This window comes from Drosophila ananassae, chromosome XR (genome assembly GCF_017639315.1).
Source record: "Drosophila ananassae strain 14024-0371.13 chromosome XR, ASM1763931v2, whole genome shotgun sequence".
Lineage (NCBI taxonomy): Eukaryota > Metazoa > Arthropoda > Insecta > Diptera > Drosophilidae > Drosophila > Drosophila ananassae.
Window position 1 is genome coordinate 21,658,664 of NC_057932.1, and position 17,983 is coordinate 21,676,646.

The window sequence follows — 17,983 nt, forward strand, 5'->3', positions numbered from 1 at the left end:
ACTAGACTTATTGACTATCGATAAAAAGTAAGCCGCACACTGTTTTGCTCAACACTTGGTCGACTTGGTCATCCCTAAGCGCCCTATTTACAATATTTAAACAATTATCAATTATTGGTAAACAAAACAAAGCGGCATAAAACAGGATTCAGGAATGTTGGAGGACATCTTGAAGTTGGCCCACCTGGTCATGTGCATTGTAATAGTCAAGGTAAATTTGTTGTGAATTCTACTCGTTTTTTTTATATTAATACTTCCCTTTAACTTATTTATTTCCATCCAGAAGTAATTGGTAAAGATTCTGGCCTTAAGCAACATAGACCTGTTTCCATGGCATGGGCGACGATGTATAAATCATTCTGAAGCTGCTGAAGATCATAAATGCGTTGCGGCTCTGGGGAATTGGAAACTTTTAGCTTCAGGCAATATTGTACTTTTGCATCATAACCGTTTTTACTTACCAAGAAGTCACCGACTGGAGAATCTTCTCGTCGCATCTGTATGTAACCACAACAATATCCCACTTGCCTGATTCACGTAGATATTGGACGCTGCCCTGAAACATATGGGAGAGTCATAAGCTAAGCATCATAATTCTGCTTCCTGCATCTACACATTCTGTGTTTCTTTTATGCGTTTCTCGAAGTCTCTTTCATGGTCATCCTTTGAAGCTCGCGGTTAAGATTTCATGTTATCAGTTGTCGTACTCTACATTTAACCTAATTTTAAATTTCCCGCTTTTAGAATCCAGTGTTGAAACACGTCAAATGCTTGATAGAGGTGGAATATTATCTGTATTGGTAAACACCGATAGTAACCATCGATATTTGCGAAAACGATACTATCGATATATAACAAATATCGATAAGAAATCTCTACTTTCTATCGATATATATATTTGCTCATCCCTATGCCGACTTCCCCATCTCTAAGCTGAATTTCTTAAATTTAAGCGTCTATGTTTTTATTTAAACCAATTCGTATCATTGGTAGCTGAAATAAGCTGCATTACGATGGAAACTAACAAATTAGGATAACTTTGGCCACCATACCATATTTATCGTTATAGCTGACGGGGCGCGCGACCTGCTGCGACACACTAATTCGACTGTATAGATCGGCCGACTGTGTTATTATACAAAGTGGAGCCATGTCAAAGTAAGTTTTTTGTGAATCTTATACTTAAATCTATAACATAATTTCTCTTTCAGCCATGAAAAACGTTCCAAGCAGCAGTTGGGAAGGCAGGCGTAAGCAAGACAGACTTGCACGATACGTTGACCTTGGCCACCATCAACCTCGATCGATACTACTGCAAGACGCCTTGGAGATTGGTGTGGCTCATCTAATCTCTGGTGGATTTTAAACGATGTGTGATAATGATAACTAGAACGCGCAACCGCTTACCTCCACGGTTATTAAAGTGGAGCCATCAAAGGTAAGTCATATATTTTTGTCAGGGTACTATCCATTTGCAGACCGCGAGCCTAGAACGGTCGCCGAACGTGGCAAGCTTGCAGGTGCTGAAAGAAAGCAATTGTGAATCTACAGCTCAATGCTGCGGCTTCTATTTTATGCCTTTTTTTTCTGCAAAAATAGCTGTCGTTTTTGTTTTTAAGTTTGGCAGTATCGATAGCTATCGCAACACCTGTTGAAAAAAATTTTCTAATAATGTTATCGACTATCGCAAGACTTTTTCATCTCTAAGCCGCACACGTGCTGTGTTTCTGTTTTTTAGTTTTAAACCAATTCGACGCCATATTTACGCTATTTGATAAACAGTGTCCCTTTCCCCAAGCAAAAAAAAAGTGGCATCAACATGGTGAAGAAGAAAATAGACAACAGGATAAGAGTAATGATCGAGAACGGCGTTAAACTGGGCCACCGGACCATGTTCATAGTAATCGGCGACAAGGCGCGAGACCAGGTGCCGATCTTGTACGACATCCTCACTAAATCAACAGTGAAGGCCCGACCGACTGTATTATGGTGCTATAAGAACAAGGATGAGGCCATATCAAAGTAAGTTTCTTATGAATCTTACTCAAATTTCTGTTATAATCTTTAATTTTCCTTTCAGCCACGGAAAGAAGCGGGCCAAGAAGATAGCTGTTGGAAAGGTTGACGTAAACGAGGCAGACCTCTTCGATGCCTTCCGTGTGGCCACCACCATCCACGGGAGATACTATTCTGAGACGCATGCTGTGCTTGGCCGCACGTACGGAGTTTGCGTTCTGCAGGACTTCGAAGCCCTGACGCCGAACCTCCTGGCACGCACTGTGGAGACAGTAGAGGGTGGCGGTCTAATCATTCTTCTTCTCAAGACTTTACAGTCTTTGAAGCAGCTGTACACTATGAGCATGGATGTACATAAACGGTTTCGCACGGAGGCCCACCAAACAGTCACATGTCGCTTTAATGAGCGGCTTATCCTGTCCTTGGCCGACTGCAAACGCTGTCTGGTTGTGAACGATGACCTCACCGTGCTACCACTAAGCTCCAAGACTATTAACGTGGAGCCAGTAAACGTAAGCCGTGTTTTAAATGTTTTTATTGGTATCACTGTATCTTCTATTTGCAGCCCGCGGGCGCAGGTCGGTCACCAAACGAGGCAAGCTTGCGGGAGTTGAAAGAAAGCCTCTTAAATGTCCAGCCGGCAGGAGCCCTTGTCAATCTTTGCAAGACATACGATCAGGCCAACGCAGTGGCCCAGTTTATTGAGGCGCTTGTAGACAAGCAACTAAAGCCACCAATGTCTCTGACAGCGGCACGTGGCCGTGGCAAGTCCGCCGCCCTTGGCCTGTCGATTGCCGCCGCTGTAGCCTTTGGTTACGTGAACATCTATGTGACCTCTCCGCATCCGGAGAACCTGATCACGCTCTTTGAATTCGTGCTAAAGGGCTTTGACGCCCTGGAGTACCAGGAGCATGCGGACTATACGATCATTCGATCCACCAATGCGGAGTACAAAAAGGCCATCATTCGGATCAATATCACTCGGAGTAGCAGACAGACGATCCAGTATATCGCCCCTAGCGACACCCACCTTCTGAATGCCGCGGATCTGGTGCTGATAGATGAGGCGGCTGCCATTCCACTGCCTCTGGTGAAAAAGATGATCGGACCGTGTCTGATCTTCATGGCTAGCACGATCAACGGCTACGAGGGCACAGGTCGCTCGCTGAGCTTGAAGCTTATCTCCCAGCTGCAAAAGGAGAACAATGCGCGGCCCCCGCTAAAGCTGGAAGAGTCAATTCGATACCAGGACAACGACGATGTTGAAAAATGGCTTATAAACCTACTCTGCCTGGATGCCAACACCGTACCTGGTATTAGCTCCGGATGCCCAACCCCGGATGCGTGTGAACTTTACTATGTGGACAGAGATGCTCTGTTCTCATACCACAAGGCGGCGGAGGCATTTTTGCATCGTCTTGTGGCCATTTATGTATCCTCACACTACAAGAACACTCCGAACGATCTGCAGATGATGAGCGACGCTCCTGCCCACCATCTCTTCTGCCTCCTGGGTCCCGTGCAGCGTATGGACGCCCTACCTGAGATCTTGGTGGTCATACAAGTGGCTCTCGAGGGCCAGATATCCGCCCAAAGCATCAGCGATTCTCTGGGCAGGGGAAAGAAGGCAGCCGGCGACCTTATACCATGGAACATAGCCGAGCAATTCGGGGACCGGGACTTTCCAAAGCTTAGTGGCGTGCGAATCGTGCGAGTGGCCACGCACCCGAATTACCAGCGGATGGGATACGGCAAACGAGCCATTCAGCTTCTCAAGGACTACTATGGCGGGAAATACACCAATCTGGAGGATGGACCGACAAAAGGAACCGACAAAGGTAAATCAATATATTTATATTATGTTTGCATATTCTAACCAACCTTATGTATCTAAATAGGTATCGAGGAAGTAGAGGAAGAGCAACTTAGCTTGTTAAAGGAACAGATTCGGCCCAGAAGCAGGATTCCCACACTGCTGCAGCGCCTGCACGAAAGGGTGCCGGAACGCGTAGACTACCTTGGCACCTCCTACGGTCTAACCTCCGAGCTTCTCAAGTTTTGGAAGAGCTCTGGTTTTGTCCCAATTTACCTCAGTCAGAAGTCCAATGAACTAACCGCCGAGCACAGCTGTATTATGCTATACACGCCTGGCGCTACCTCCTGGCTGGGACTTTACTACCATGACTTTTGCCGCAGAGTGATCAAACTGATGGGAAAGACCTTCCGTGAGTTCGAGACCAAGCTCTGCTTGTCCCTGCTAAAGAACAAAAATGTGGACTGGGAGACAAGCGGCCTGAAGGTACTGGACAAAGCAACTCTGGATGCTTTCTTCTTGCCACACGATCTGCAGCGACTAGAGAGCTATGCCCGCCAACAGTCAGAGTTCCGGCTGATTCTGGACCTGCTATCGGACATTGCGCAGCTGTACTTCCAGGGCAGGATCGAAGGGCTGCAATTGGATTTGGTCCAGCAGGGCGTGCTTCTGGCACTCGGTATCCAAGGCAAAACTGTCGACGCCCTGGGCTCGGAACTCAATATGCCTGGAAACCAGCTACTGGCAAAGTTCTTCGACGCGATGAAGCGGTGCAACCAATGCTTCCGATCCGTGCTGGAGCAGCACATTGAAGGTGGAATGCTGCGCGAGGAGAACCTATCGAAGGGTGAGGAGCTGCAGCCGCTGAGCCTTTCCTTAGACCAAGAGCTGGACCAGACTGCAAACAAGCTAAGCAAGCAGCAGCGGAAGGAGCTTAAAAGGCTAAAGGCCGAGCAGCTGGACGAGTTCCAGATCAAGGGCAGCGAAGAGGACTGGTCGAAAGCGTTGCAATCGAACGGAACTGGCGGTAGTAGCGGCCTGCTTTCCGTAAAAAGGTAAGTACGTATTCTGTGGGATTCTAGATGGAATAGATGATTAGATCAGATCCATCCACAATTATATTTATTTAACTCCTTTGGTTGCACTTGGCTTTAATATTCCCTTTCTTTTGTTTCAGTGGCGTGAAACGACTGGACGGGCCGTTGGAGCACCCTGAGGATCGTGACATGGCAGCTCCGCTTTCAAAAAAGAGAAGGCACTCAAAGCAGAAACGCGGCCAGCATAAGGCCCTGATTTAACATGGACTACATTGGGCGGGTTTCATTTCAGTAGAAATGCATAGGCTTAAGTTTAAAAAGAAATTGTTTTGTGGGCTTATCTTAATAAAAACTTGTATCTAAAATGTTGGCCAAAATCCAAGTGGCGATAACGCCAAATGGCCATTTTCGCATCTTAATTCATTATAGGGCTCAATATATTTCGTTTGAGACATTCCGCATCGAAATCGGCTGAGAAATGGCCAAGATAGGGTCTCCGACAAATTCAACTTCGCGCCTTCGGCTGGGCTGTCGTTTCCTTGGTTTTACAATTCCCAACCGCTTCTAGCGTCGGGCGACTATAAAAGAAATGTTGCTGCTGCGGAAAAAATTTTTCAATCCGTTAATGCTCTGCCATTTACCGTGCGATTTGGACTGGAGTGGTCTTAAACGATTCCTTGGAACCGCTTTAAGCGATCTATGCAAAAAAAATTTCGAGATTTAAACATATTTCGATCAAAAATTTTTCTATGGTGAAATCGAAAAACTAATGATGCAGTTCAAAGGACATTCGAGTCCTGATTCCCAAAATGCACAGCGTTGCCAGATCGGTTGAGAAATGGCCGAGATATGAGCTATAAAAGGTACACATTTTTCAACAGCTCATATCTCGGCCATTTCTCAACCGATCTGGCAACGGCGTACATTTTCGGAATCAGCGCCCCAAAATTAGTCGAAATGCATCCAAAGATCGTCGAAATCGGACAAAAAAATTTTTCGCGAAAATCGAGAAAAAACGTGATGTTACCCCCCTTTCCATTTTTTCAAAAATCGGGTCGAAAATGAGTTGTTCGATTTCGAAAAAGTAAAGATGCAGTTCGAAGGACATCCGAGTCCTGATTCCAAAAATGCACAGCGTTGCCAGATCGGACCAGGAATGGCCGAGATATAAGCTATAGAAAGTACACGTTTTTCACATGCTCATATCTCGGACATTTCTCATCCGATCTGGCAATGCCCTACATTTTCGGAATCAGCGCCCCAAAATTAGTCGAAATGCATCCAAAGATCGTCGAAATCGGACAAAAAAATTTTTCGCGAAAATCGAGAAAAAACGTGATGTTACCCCTTTCCATTTTTTCAAAAATCGGGTCGAAAATGAGTTGTTCGATTTCGAAAAACTAAAGATGCAGTTCGAAGGACATTCGAGTCCTGATTCCAAAAATGCACAGCGTTGCCAGATCGGTTGAGAAATGGCCGAGATATGAGCTAAAGAAAGTACACATTTTTCAAATGCCCATATCTCAGCCATTTCTCATCCGATCTGGCAATGCCCTACATTTTCGGAATCAGCGCCCCAAAATTAGTCGAAATGCATCCAAAGATCGTCGAAATCGGACAAAAAAATTTTTCGCGAAAATCGAGAAAAAACGTGATGTTACCCCCTTTCCATTTTTTCAAAAATCGGGTCGAAAATGAGTTGTTCGATTTCGAAAAAGTAAAGATGCAGTTCGAAGGACATCCGAGTCCTGATTCCAAAAATGCACAGCGTTGCCAGATCGGTTGCGAAATGGCCGAGATATGAGCTACAGAAAGTACACTTTTTCAAATGTTCATATCTCGGCCATTTCTCATCCGATCTGGCAATGCCCTACATTTTCGGAATCAGCGCCCCAAAATTAGTCGAAATGCATCCAAAGATCGTCGAAATCGGACAAAAAAATTTTTCGCGAAAATCGAGAAAAAACGTGATGTTACCCCCCTTTCCATTTTTTCAAAAATCGGGTCGAAAATGAGTTGTTCGATTTCGAAAAAGTAAAGATGCAGTTCGAAGGACATCCGAGTCCTGATTCCAAAAATGCACAGCGTTGCCAGATCGGACCAGGAATGGCCGAGATATAAGCTATAGAAAGTACACGTTTTTCACATGCTCATATCTCGGACATTTCTCATCCGATCTGGCAATGCCCTACATTTTCGGAATCAGCGCCCCAAAATTAGTCGAAATGCATCCAAAGATCGTCGAAATCGGACAAAAAAATTTTTCGCGAAAATCGAGAAAAAACGTGATGTTACCCCTTTCCATTTTTTCAAAAATCGGGTCGAAAATGAGTTGTTCGATTTCGAAAAAGTAAAGATGCAGTTCGAAGGACATCCGAGTCCTGATTCCAAAAATGCACAGCGTTGCCAGATCGGACCAGGAATGGCCGAGATATGAGCTACAGAAAGTACACTTTTTCAAATGTTCATATCTCGGCCATTTCTCATCCGATCTGGCAATGCCCTACATTTTCGGAATCAGCGCCCCAAAATTAGTCGAAATGCATCCAAAGATCGTCGAAATCGGACAAAAAAATTTTTCGCGAAAATCGAGAAAAAACGTGATGTTACCCCCCTTTCCATTTTTTCAAAAATCGGGTCGAAAATGAGTTGTTCGATTTCGAAAAAGTAAAGATGCAGTTCGAAGGACATTCGAGTCCTGATTCCAAAAATGCACAGCGTTGCCAGATCGGTTGAGAAATGGCCGAGATATGAGCTAAAGAAAGTACACATTTTTCAAATGCCCATATCTCAGCCATTTCTCATCCGATCTGGCAATGCCCTACATTTTCGGAATCAGCGCCCCAAAATTAGTCGAAATGCATCCAAAGATCGTCGAAATCGGACAAAAAAATTTTTCGCGAAAATCGAGAAAAAACGTGATGTTACCCCCCTTTCCATTTTTTCAAAAATCGGGTCGAAAATGAGTTGTTCGATTTCGAAAAAGTAAAGATGCAGTTCGAAGGACATCCGAGTCCTGATTCCAAAAATGCACAGCGTTGCCAGATCGGACCAGGAATGGCCGAGATATAAGCTATAGAAAGTACACGTTTTTCACATGCTCATATCTCGGACATTTCTCATCCGATCTGGCAATGCCCTACATTTTCGGAATCAGCGCCCCAAAATTAGTCGAAATGCATCCAAAGATCGTCGAAATCGGACAAAAAAATTTTTCGCGAAAATCGAGAAAAAACGTGATGTAACCCCTTTCCATTTTTTCAAAAATCGGGTCGAAAATGAGTTGTTCGATTTCGAAAAAGTAAAGATGCAGTTCGAAGGACATTCGAGTCCTGATTCCAAAAATGCACAGCGTTGCCAGATCGGACCAGGAATGGCCGAGATATGAGCTATAAAAGGTACACATTTTTCAACAGCTCATATCTCGGCCATTTCTCAACCGATCTGGCAACGGCGTACATTTTCGGAATCAGCGCCCCAAAATTAGTCGAAATGCATCCAAAGATCGTCGAAATCGGACAAAAAAATTTTTCGCGAAAATCGAGAAAAAACGTGATGTTACCCCCTTTCCATTTTTTCAAAAATCGGGTCGAAAATGAGTTGTTCGATTTCGAAAAAGTAAAGATGCAGTTCGAAGGACATCCGAGTCCTGATTCCAAAAATGCACAGCGTTGCCAGATCGGTTGCGAAATGGCCGAGATATGAGCTACAGAAAGTACACTTTTTCAAATGTTCATATCTCGGCCATTTCTCATCCGATCTGGCAATGCCCTACATTTTCGGAATCAGCGCCCCAAAATTAGTCGAAATGCATCCAAAGATCGTCGAAATCGGACAAAAAAATTTTTCGCGAAAATCGAGAAAAAACGTGATGTTACCCCCTTTCCATTTTTTCAAAAATCGGGTCGAAAATGAGTTGTTCGATTTCGAAAAACTAATGATGCAGTTCGAAGGACATCCGAGTCCTGATTCCAAAAACGCATAGCGTTGCCAGATCGGGCCAGGAATGGCCGAGATATAAGCTATAGAAGGTACACATTTTTCAAAAGCTCATATCTCGGCCATTTCTCATCCGATCTGGCAATGCCCTACATTTTCGGAATCAGCGCCCCAAAATTAGTCGAAATGCATCCAAAGATCGTCGAAATCGGACAAAAAAATTTTTCGCGAAAATCGAGAAAAAACGTGATGTTACCCCCTTTCCATTTTTTCAAAAATCGGGTGGAAAATGAGTTGTTCGATTTCGAAAAACTAATGATGCAGTTCGAAGGACATCCGAGTCCTGATTCCAAAAATGCACAGCGTTGCCAGATCGGTTGAGAAATGGCCGAGATATGAGCTACAGAAAGTACACTTTTTCAAATGTTCATATCTCGGCCATTTCTCATCCGATCTGGCAATGCCCTACATTTTCGGAATCAGCGCCCCAAAATTAGTCGAAATGCATCCAAAGATCGCGGAAATCGAACAAAAAAATTTTTCGCGAAAATCGAGAAAAAACGTGATGTTACCCCTTTCCATTTTGTCAAAAATCGGGTCGAAAATGAGTTGTTCGATTTCGAAAAAGTAAAGATGCAGTTCGAAGGACATTCGAGTCCTGATTCCGAAAATGTACAGCGTTGCCAGATCGGATGAGAAATTGCCAAGATATGAGCATTTGAAAAATGTGTACCTTCTATAGCTTATATCTCGGCCATTCCTGGTCCGATCTGGCAACGCCGTGCATTTTTGGAATCAGGATTCGAATGTCCTTTGAACTGCATCATTAGTTTTTCGATTTCACCATAGAAAAATTTTTGATCGAAATATGTTGAAATCTCGAAATTTTTTTGCATAGATCGCTTAAAGCGGTTCCAAGGAATCGTTTAAGACCACTCCCGTCCAAATCGCACGGTAAATGGCAGAGCGTTAACGGATTGAGAAATTTTTTCCGCGATAGCAGCATTTCTTTTATAGTCGCCCGACGCTAGAAGCGGTTGGGAATTATAAAACCATGGGGGCGACAGCGCAGCCGAAGGCGCGAAATTCCAATTTGTCGGAGACCCTATCTCGGCCATTTCTCAGACGATTTTGATGCGGAATGTCTCAAACGAAATATATTGAGCCAAATAATGGTTAAATAACATCTCGGCCTCTTCAAATTACCCTGAAAATTGAATAAACCTTGGAATCAGGGCTTTAATGGTTTTGTGTACAAAATTTGATTTTTAAACGGTTTAGCTTGACCAATTCAATTATCGGTTACAGGTCTTACATTCTAACAATGTTTAAAGGCTTATTATAATAAAAACTAATAACTGACTAAAGCTCCAACTTATATCTTGATGGTGTCAGAGTTCGCAGAGGCTACAGCGGCCGCCGCCTTACGACGCTCCCTTAAATCTTGGTAGCTGACGCCAGGTTCTTTGTGGGAGCTGCGAGAAAAGCGTTTAACCTTGGCCTTCTTGCGCCCGACGGCCTTTGTTGTGGGCAGCATATTGTTTCGCTGCATAAGAAGGAAGCGGTCCTTTAGTAAGCTGCTCTCGGTCTTGACATTGCGAAGATTTCCGGCCAAATCCTCTGGCATATTTACGTCCAGGTCCGGCTCCTCGAATTTGTGTCGTCCTAAACGTTTCGGATTGAACTTGGCCTTCTCGGCGCGCTGTTTGCGGCGCTTCTTCAGGTCGTTCAGTTCATCTTCTTCGTCGTCCAGCTCAGCACGAATGGATTTAATGCTATGTAGCAAAGAATGATTAAATTTATGTAATACATTTTTGAAAAATTAATTTGTAGTGCTTACCGAATCAAATCGGCTGTTTGTTGCTTAAGCTTCCGCTTCAATTCCGTTTGGCGCTTTAGCTCCTTCTGCTTAAGCTCGTTGTTGCGAGCCTGTTTACTCTTCTTTTTATTTTCCACAGGAGCATTAATCGTATGATAAGGCTTGTCGTCTTCGCCGGGATTGGCATCCTCCTCCTGTTCGTCCTGCTCATCCTCCATACCCTGACTCATCTCCTGTACACGGAGCTGGTCACGCTCCTCAGGAGTAACCTTAGAGAACATGCTGGTAGTCACGCGCTTTAAATGCTGCTCCTTTTTGATGATACCCTCCTCGCGCTCTACCACCTGCTGCAGCAGTTCCTGATGGTCTTGCAACGAGGGATTGTAACTCATGCCTGGATGCGGCAGAGCGAACTTCCTGCAAAACAACATATGATTAGATTTTTAGCAAAACAGCTTAATTACAGATAGTGATTTACTTGGCTTTGGTAGTCTTATGATGCATACTGGCATGAGTCTTGACCACCTTCATTCCCACGTTTCCCGCCACGTGCACAGCTAAATCCCTACTGATCCAGCCCTTCTCGTCTTTCAAGCCAGGGATCTTATCGCGAAAATCTTCTTCCTGCCAAATGTCTTTCTCTACTGCCAGCTTTTTCGTCTTCTTGTCCTCCAGCCTTTGTTCCAACTTTGCATAGTAAAGTGCGCGATCACTGTTGGCTTGTCTATGGCGTGGCTTCGTGGGATTGCACACCTCCAGCTCAATGTTGCGTCCGTTCTTCTTCTGTCTAACTTTGTTTCTAGAGAATACTAAGAAGTGAAATGAGCTGATAGACTGATTATAACAAGTGTTTTACCGCTTGGCTATCGGATCCTGCACCTTGGATGTGTTCTCCAGCGCCTGGTAGCTTCGCATCGGTTTCTTGGCGTTTAGCTTTCGCTTTTGTTTAACACTTAGCAACGTAGGTTTCGTTTTTTGTGGCGTGGCATCAAGCACGAAAAGGTCCTTGTCTTGCTTGTCCGTGAATGTCCTAGGAAGCGACATTAAAAATACTATAATTGAAAATCTTTAGCTTAACAAGTAGACATGCTCACCCGATACGCTCCTCCTGTCGTTGGTCTTCCAAAAACTGCTCCACATCCTGGATGTCGGTCTTGCGCCAGGCAGATTTGTTTTTCTTAGAAATCTTTCGCTTCTTTTTTGCGAGAGGCTCTACAGCTGTCATTTTCGTGTATTTATTTCGAAAATAAACACAAAAACTAATTTCTGTGTCAAAGCGGCACACGTGCTATTTTCGAAAACTAGGCAACACTAATGGCAGTCATTAAACAACACTGGTTTAGTGTTAAATATCGATTGTGATAGAATTTATCGATAGGTGTATAATCAGCTGGTCAGTGATGAGCATGTGGCGGCAAAACAAAAACAGGTACATTATTTTAAACTAGGAACTACGTGTTAGTCATATATATTATAAACTATATACCTTTATTTGACATAGCAGGAACTCCAGTAGTAGTCAGGCGTGCATGCTGCGCCATATTTGAAAAAGACACGTACATGTTTGCGCCAATTTAAGCTGGGCACTCGCCGAGAACAGGATCAGAATAGGTTGCGAAGTGCTGGCGGTCAAAAGGGCAATCATAAAAGCTTAGGCAGGCGTCAGCGGAATCTCAACAAACAAATCACAATAAATTCAAATCGTGAGAACATCAGTAGGTAAGTGGTGGACACGTACGCCGACGCTAAGATAGTTGAAGAAGCGTCTGACGTGTCCAAACAACATAGGTACGGTGGTCTCATCCTGTTAAGAACATAGTATTACAACTTATAGTATCTTAATTTAAGCCGCATTTTAAATTATAAAAATACGAATAAATTTTATGGTTCACCCAACGGAGGCTTACCTGTGCAATGTTTTTCATTGATAGCGCTTATCGTTCGCTTGCTCTTCGTATAAAAAGCTGATCGGGATTCTCGGCCACAAGCATAAGTCATTCAACCATCGAAATGAGTGCCACCTTTCCCAGTTTTGCGGACATCTCCTCCAAGTTCTCCGAGAGCACTCTCGATGAGATTATCAAGAATGCCGGCGGCACACGACACACCTCCTACAAGTTTGGACCAAGCGGCAAGAAGGGCGACGCCTACCTGAGCCGTGTCTTCCGGATCACCATTTACGGCGTGAAGGAGGGAGCCGCGGACCAGAAGACCGAACAGCTGGAAGTTAGTGTCATCGTGAAGGCCATGCCAGACAATCTCCACCGGCGACGACTGTTCCGCTCTGTGATTTTCTTCCGCAACGAGATCCACTTTTACACAAAGGTTATCCCAGCCATCGAGGCGTTCCAAAAGTCGCGGAAGCCCGCTCCGCAGAAACCCTTTGTGGAGTTCCCAAAGTGCCTGGCATATGTTTGCGACGGGGTCAACGATTTCATCGCCCTGGAGGATGTGGGTCCCAGAGGCTACAAGGCGCCAGCTCGGTGAGTCTCTAATGGGATTGTACAAAAATGACTATGAATGTAAAGGGATTTTATAATAGACGCCTTACCCCTTTCCAGCCAAGACTACATTTCCCTGGATGATGCCCTGCTGACGATGCGCACTCTGGGACGTTTCCATGGCGTCGCCCTGGCCTTCAATTCCCTGGATCCGGAGAACTTTGAGAAGGCTGCTGCATCTCTGGAGGAGACCTACTATGGCGAGCACACCCGGGAGTGGTATACGGGATTCCTTCTGCTGGCCGAGAACGTGGCCAAGGATGCCATTAAGCAGATCTACCCGAACAGCAAATATGAGACAGTGGCCGGCAACTTCCTCCAGCCAAACCTCTTCGACGACCTAGTGAGCCTCGTGTCGACTCGCTCCAAGCTTAGTGTTTTCGGTCACGGCGACTGCTGGACGCCCAATTTCCTGACCAAGTACGGCGAGCAGGGAGAATCGCAGGAGATCATCATCATCGACTTCCAGTTGGCGAGGTGCTCGTCCCTCGCTCTTGACCTGAGCTTCTTTGTTTACTCGTGCACTAGCCAGGAACTGCGAGAGCGTCACTATGATGAGCTATTGCGTGCGTATCTGGAGAGCGCTCAGGCGCTGATCAGGGATCTGGGCGGCGATGCGGAGGCTGTCATTTCATGGGAATCCCTGCAGGAGGAGCTAAAGAACTTTGGTCGCTTCGGCTGCGGCATGGGCATTGAGTCGCTCCCTATGACTATGATAGAGGATGATGAAGTGGCCGACTTGGACGGCATCCAGGAGAACGCGATCCTTACCGACGTCTGGAACATCACTCCTTTCAAGGAGCCAGCCAAGCAACAGCGCCTGGCCGATATCTTCAAGCACGCTATCGATCAGGGCTATATAAGGTGATTCCTCTAGCCTCGCACCGCGATCCAATCGAATTCAAAAGCCTATAGTATAAAAGTGCTCATGAAAGCAATTAAAAAGATTATTCAATAAAGTTTTTACCTATTTCTTGAAATTTCCCAAGATCCACTTGATGTTCAACCTATATGTTTGCAATACCACTGGGCTGGTATTTATGTTAAAAACAATAAAGGAAAGCGCTCGCCGTCGTTCGGGCGACGACGAAGTTCATATACGCTTGCAGTTAAATGATGGTATTATATTTTAGAATATGTATCATCGAATAGCAACTACAGGACATAGTTGGCCGCGTGAATTTCGGAATATAACCAATTTACTACAGAGTGATTTTTAAAAAAGTCGCAAGCTCTCCTATGTTAAAAATTTATACAATTTCTATATTTTGTCTGCAGAACTTTGAAGTCGATAAATATTAAATAATGTTTTAATTATTTTGACAAAAAAATAATACCATCTGCAAGTGTATAAAAAGACTTGAAAAAAATTCCGAATACAACTTAGAAATGTTCTGGGAGACACCCGTCGTTTATTAACTGCTCCTCTCCGTAATGATAATTGCAGCTTAGAATCATGTTTAATTAAAATGTTTAATATTTCCTGTTTCGATTCACTTTTCGAGTAGGAGAGGCACTATGTTCTGAATAAACCAAGCCTTGGATATGGACAAGTGGTCGCCCTCGACGCCCAGAAACACCAGTTTACCATCCCTTTGCATTTTATTTAATCCCAACTGCAGGTGGATGGTAATTCGTGGAGTAATTTCATAAAAAGATCATTGAAAAAAATTAGGTGATACGTACGTTTTCATAGACTTTACTGTCCTTCAGGGGCTGGATAACTTTATCCTGCCCGGAGGTGTAGAACTCGAACCATTGCGAATCCTTTGGCTGGACAACGGTGTCGTTGAGAAACTTGACCATCACAAATCTGGGGGCGAAGGAATGGCGTTATTACGGAAGGCAGCTTCATTGAAGCGGGTTTCAATTACTTCTTCAGCTTGTTCAGGTTCTCCGTGTAGAAGACGTTTAGGTACAGCTCGTTGTTGATGTCTGCCAAGAAGGTGCTTCCCCGGCGATAGTTGTTCTCCATTAGCGGGTCGTGCCAGTAAGTGGCCTGGACTAGTTGCTCCTGCACCGCCCTGAAATTAACCACACAAGAGCCGTGCAAATTTTATGAATCTCCATATTTTAAGCTAGAAAGAGACCTAACAACCCTTGCTAAGAAGGTGTAACTCACGTCGCGTAGGCTGCGGAGGTCAGGAGCCGGGATATATAGGCGCAGGCCTCAACGGACAGGGTGGGGCACGATGGCAGCCCAAAGACGCCCTGGTGCTGGCCCCCGAAGGTAATCAGAGTCCGCATCGGGGGCTGGGGACACCGCTGAGCCACCGCGCGAAGGAACTGCCCGCCCTGCGAGAACCCGATGGCATTGTAGCCTTTGGCCATCTTCTCGTCCGCCAGCAGCTGCTTGCAGACGTAGTCCACCTGCTCGTTTGGGTGGATGAAGAAGCCGCTCTCCCAGTCCATGACCATGTTTCCGCCGATTTCCACGGAGCGTACGTAGGTGCCCTTCGTCTGGGCCACGATTAACTCCATAAAGGCACCAAGGCTAAAGGGCAAGCAGCAGGTGTCGCCCATTCCGTGCCACAGGAGCACAGGCAGGACCTCCGAGTTGGAGCCACCTGCAGTGGGCTTCCACCACAAGTAACCCACAATCAGAATCAGGAGCAGAAGCAGAATAATAATTAGTCGGCACATTCCTGTTTATGTCGGCGTCCCTCTTTGTTTAGTGTGTCAGCTGACACCAGTGTGACCGTTGGTGGAAATTCAAATAAAACGGCGGATGAGCAACAGGTAGTGCTGCTACCAGCCGATAGGTGGACGCGAGGCTCCTCCCCTTTTTGCCAACTGCAAATCCTGCTTCGCCAAGCCAGCCTTTTTGCCGCAGGACCCGTCAGGATATGCGAAGACTTGCACTCAGATCGCTGGTCCTTATTTATGCATAACTTCTGCCCTTGTCCCGAATGCACCCCACTTTGAGAAAACCCAAGGCCACCAACTGTACTCATTTATTAAATAGTCCTCATATACTGTTAATATATTCTGACCCGTGAGATTCTGGGCTCTCCGTCGCCATCCACTACAAGTGGCTACGTTTTCTTTTATTATCGATCATTAACTGCCATTTCCTAATGTTCGAGGGGTTTTGAGTGTGTGAGTATATACAAGGGACCATTTATATTTATTTTTCTGGTAAAAAAAAATGTTTAAAGAGCGGGAAACATGTGTGTTTGGTACTCCTACGCGGATAAAAGAAACGATCCAAGCCAACAATAAACTAAAAAAAATTGCAATGACTGCCCAAAGATGTTGCGACTCCTATTGGTGAGTCCTTGGAGTACTTAGAGAACCCCGTTAGGTGTGGCCGACGAAGCCACGCCCCCGGCCGCCGCTGCAGTCGCCTGCTGCTGGAGCTTGCTGCTCTGGGAGAAGTCGATGCAGGCGCCGGAGGTGAGATCGATTTCCTCGGAGTCGGACCCGTCAGAGCCCTCGTCCGACTGGGTGGAGCCGGAAAGGGTGGCTGCCATTCCACCCAGTTCGAGTCCGTGCGCTGGCGCCTTGTAGAGCTTCAGCTCCGTGTAGGTCTTCGAGAGCTTCTCCTGGTCCATGCCTGTGCCCCCGGATCCAGATGCAGATCCCGATCCAGGTCCAGATCCCTGTCCCTGCTGGAGGTGTTGATGCTGTTGATGTTGCTGTTGGAACGCCGGATGCATCATGGTGAAGTTTCCAGCAGAGGTCGCGTCCCCGATTTCAGAATCCTTGCCGGCGGATAGGTTCTCGGGCGTCTGGCTGGGCGTCCGGTTGCCCGTCTGGGCTCCCGCAGGCGACCCTGCGGAGCCACTGCCGCCTCCGGCGGATCCTCCTCCGCCGCCCATCACGGGGGGCGTGCCCAGGCTGAGGCAGCGCATCCGCCAAGCATCCTGCAGCAGCTGAAGACGCGCCTGTTTCCGCCACTTGGCCCTTCTATTCTGGAACCACACCTAGCGAAAATCAATGTAAGGAATACGGATCTGTTACTGAATATTCCAACCCTTTTTGCCTTTTTTCACGAGTACTACAGTGGGGACCAGTTGGCTTTGGGGATATTGCCTTGGAGGAGCATGTTCAAAATATTTGAACGAGAAAAGAGGATGCTTTGGAAACAGAGCCCACAGAAGTGTGCTACGAATTTGGGGAGTCGGGGCGTTTTTCGGCCCTGTATTGATTTTTGTGGATACTTTGCCTGATCTTCGCGGGTTTGAATCTGAATCGCTTTAGGCGATTCGCCATTCACCTGGACGCGCGCCTCGCTGAGACTGATCCTCAGGGCGACCTCCTCGCGGAGGAAGACGTCCGGGTAGTGGGTCTTCTGGAAGAGGGCCTCCAGCTCCTGGAGCTGCTGGGGCGTGAAGGTGGTGCGGTTGCGGCGCTGCCTCCTCCGGCCGAACATGTACTCCGTGAGCAAGTCGCCGGGCAGCGGCGATATGAATGGCCCAGCCATTGTCTATAGGGGATTCCTGCCGGGCTTGCTATAAGCGTTGTGGAGGAAATATTCCTACAAGCTCCACTTTGTTGTCAGCGACAGGTAAACTCGATTCGCACTCGAAAGTCACTTGCTCGGCACAAAACAAAAATAGGTTTCACTTTGGACTCTCCATCTGAATCCGATTAGTTTCAAGTTGTCGGAGTTGGCGCCACTCAAAAAAAAGGCTAGCAGGAAGCAGGTGCTTGCTTTCGCAGGAGATGCTCTTGGCTGAGCGTTTGGCCAGCGACTGCGGAAATGCAGGCAGCGTCCTGCGGCTTTTATGCAGCTTCCGTGGGATGCGGGCTAATATATCCGTGTGCCTGCTTGGTGTGTTGGTGACTGCGGTGCCTGTGCTCTGTGAGGGTGCGCCTGCGACTCGCCCATTTTCAGTTGTCGTAATTAAAGGAT

At 46.1% G+C, this 17,983-nt stretch overlaps 5 protein-coding genes across 7 annotated transcripts; 2 read left to right on the forward strand and 3 right to left on the reverse strand.

Annotated features, from left to right (window-relative positions):
- Positions 1–296: 296 nt before the first annotated feature.
- Positions 297–5,231, forward strand: LOC6501889 (RNA cytidine acetyltransferase). 2 transcript variants are annotated; one of them, XM_032452248.2, is made up of 8 exons: positions 297–499; positions 1,070–1,158; positions 1,212–1,438; positions 1,783–2,022; positions 2,081–2,528; positions 2,582–3,854; positions 3,915–4,884; positions 5,007–5,231. In XM_032452248.2, the coding sequence occupies exons 3-8, from the start codon at positions 1,380–1,382 to the stop codon at positions 5,125–5,127; spliced, it is 3,111 nt and encodes a 1,036-aa protein (XP_032308139.1). In that variant the 5' UTR covers positions 297–499; positions 1,070–1,158; positions 1,212–1,379; the 3' UTR covers positions 5,128–5,231. The 2 variants fall into 2 exon arrangements, with proteins under 2 accessions (XP_032308139.1, XP_044573531.1); XM_044717596.1 differs by having other exon boundaries at positions 299–499; positions 1,739–2,022.
- Positions 5,232–10,016: 4,785 nt separating this feature from the next.
- On the reverse strand, positions 10,017–11,983 carry LOC6501937 (ribosome biogenesis protein NOP53). The gene is made up of 5 exons (XM_032452218.2): positions 11,719–11,983; positions 11,481–11,654; positions 11,103–11,423; positions 10,646–11,041; positions 10,017–10,580 (listed from the first exon to the last, which is right to left on the reverse strand). The coding sequence occupies exons 1-5, from the start codon at positions 11,847–11,849 to the stop codon at positions 10,181–10,183; spliced, it is 1,422 nt and encodes a 473-aa protein (XP_032308109.1). The 5' UTR covers positions 11,850–11,983; the 3' UTR covers positions 10,017–10,180.
- A 40-nt stretch (positions 11,984–12,023) lies between these two features.
- Positions 12,024–14,105, forward strand: LOC6501890. 2 transcript variants are annotated; one of them, XM_001966688.4, is made up of 4 exons: positions 12,024–12,053; positions 12,129–12,343; positions 12,556–13,107; positions 13,186–14,105. In XM_001966688.4, the coding sequence occupies exons 3-4, from the start codon at positions 12,635–12,637 to the stop codon at positions 13,991–13,993; spliced, it is 1,281 nt and encodes a 426-aa protein (XP_001966724.1). In that variant the 5' UTR covers positions 12,024–12,053; positions 12,129–12,343; positions 12,556–12,634; the 3' UTR covers positions 13,994–14,105. The 2 variants fall into 2 exon arrangements, with proteins under 2 accessions (XP_001966724.1, XP_032308110.1); XM_032452219.2 differs by lacking the exon at positions 12,024–12,053 and having other exon boundaries at positions 12,113–12,412.
- Positions 14,106–14,508: 403 nt separating this feature from the next.
- LOC6501936 (palmitoyl-protein thioesterase 1) lies at positions 14,509–15,832 on the reverse strand. The gene is made up of 4 exons (XM_001966687.4): positions 15,248–15,832; positions 15,000–15,149; positions 14,812–14,938; positions 14,509–14,741 (listed from the first exon to the last, which is right to left on the reverse strand). Exons 1-4 carry the CDS (start codon positions 15,766–15,768, stop codon positions 14,619–14,621), a joined length of 921 nt encoding a protein of 306 aa, XP_001966723.1. The 5' UTR covers positions 15,769–15,832; the 3' UTR covers positions 14,509–14,618.
- Positions 15,833–16,098: 266 nt separating this feature from the next.
- On the reverse strand, positions 16,099–17,983 carry LOC6501935 (homeotic protein ocelliless). Its single transcript, XM_001966686.4, has 2 exons — positions 17,345–17,983; positions 16,099–17,051 (listed from the first exon to the last, which is right to left on the reverse strand). The coding sequence occupies exons 1-2, from the start codon at positions 17,549–17,551 to the stop codon at positions 16,413–16,415; spliced, it is 846 nt and encodes a 281-aa protein (XP_001966722.1). The 5' UTR covers positions 17,552–17,983; the 3' UTR covers positions 16,099–16,412.

Bases quoted from the DNA above. Each gene is read 5' to 3' on its own strand.
- LOC6501889 (XM_032452248.2), top strand. From the start codon at position 1,380: ATGATAACTAGAACGCGCAACCGCTTACCTCCACGGTTATTAAAGTGG. The intron at 2,023-2,080 runs GTAAGTTTCTTA...TTTTCCTTTCAG, and splicing joins AAGGATGAGGCCATATCAAA to CCACGGAAAGAAGCGGGCCA. The intron at 3,855-3,914 runs GTAAATCAATAT...GTATCTAAATAG, and splicing joins GACAAAAGGAACCGACAAAG to GTATCGAGGAAGTAGAGGAA.
- LOC6501937 (XM_032452218.2), bottom strand. From the start codon at position 11,849: ATGACAGCTGTAGAGCCTCTCGCAAAAAAGAAGCGAAAGATTTCTAAG. The intron at 11,042-11,102 runs GTAAATCACTAT...GTTGTTTTGCAG, and splicing joins CATAAGACTACCAAAGCCAA to GAAGTTCGCTCTGCCGCATC. The intron at 10,581-10,645 runs GTAAGCACTACA...TTTGCTACATAG, and splicing joins CAAACAGCCGATTTGATTCG to CATTAAATCCATTCGTGCTG.
- LOC6501890 (XM_001966688.4), top strand. From the start codon at position 12,635: ATGAGTGCCACCTTTCCCAGTTTTGCGGACATCTCCTCCAAGTTCTCC. The intron at 13,108-13,185 runs GTGAGTCTCTAA...ACCCCTTTCCAG, and splicing joins GGCTACAAGGCGCCAGCTCG to CCAAGACTACATTTCCCTGG.
- LOC6501936 (XM_001966687.4), bottom strand. From the start codon at position 15,768: ATGTGCCGACTAATTATTATTCTGCTTCTGCTCCTGATTCTGATTGTG. The intron at 14,939-14,999 runs GTAATTGAAACC...CTTCGCCCCCAG, and splicing joins AACCTGAACAAGCTGAAGAA to ATTTGTGATGGTCAAGTTTC. The intron at 14,742-14,811 runs GTACGTATCACC...ATCCACCTGCAG, and splicing joins ACAGTAAAGTCTATGAAAAC to TTGGGATTAAATAAAATGCA.
- LOC6501935 (XM_001966686.4), bottom strand. From the start codon at position 17,551: ATGGCTGGGCCATTCATATCGCCGCTGCCCGGCGACTTGCTCACGGAG. The intron at 17,052-17,344 runs GTGAATGGCGAA...GATTTTCGCTAG, and splicing joins TCAGCGAGGCGCGCGTCCAG to GTGTGGTTCCAGAATAGAAG.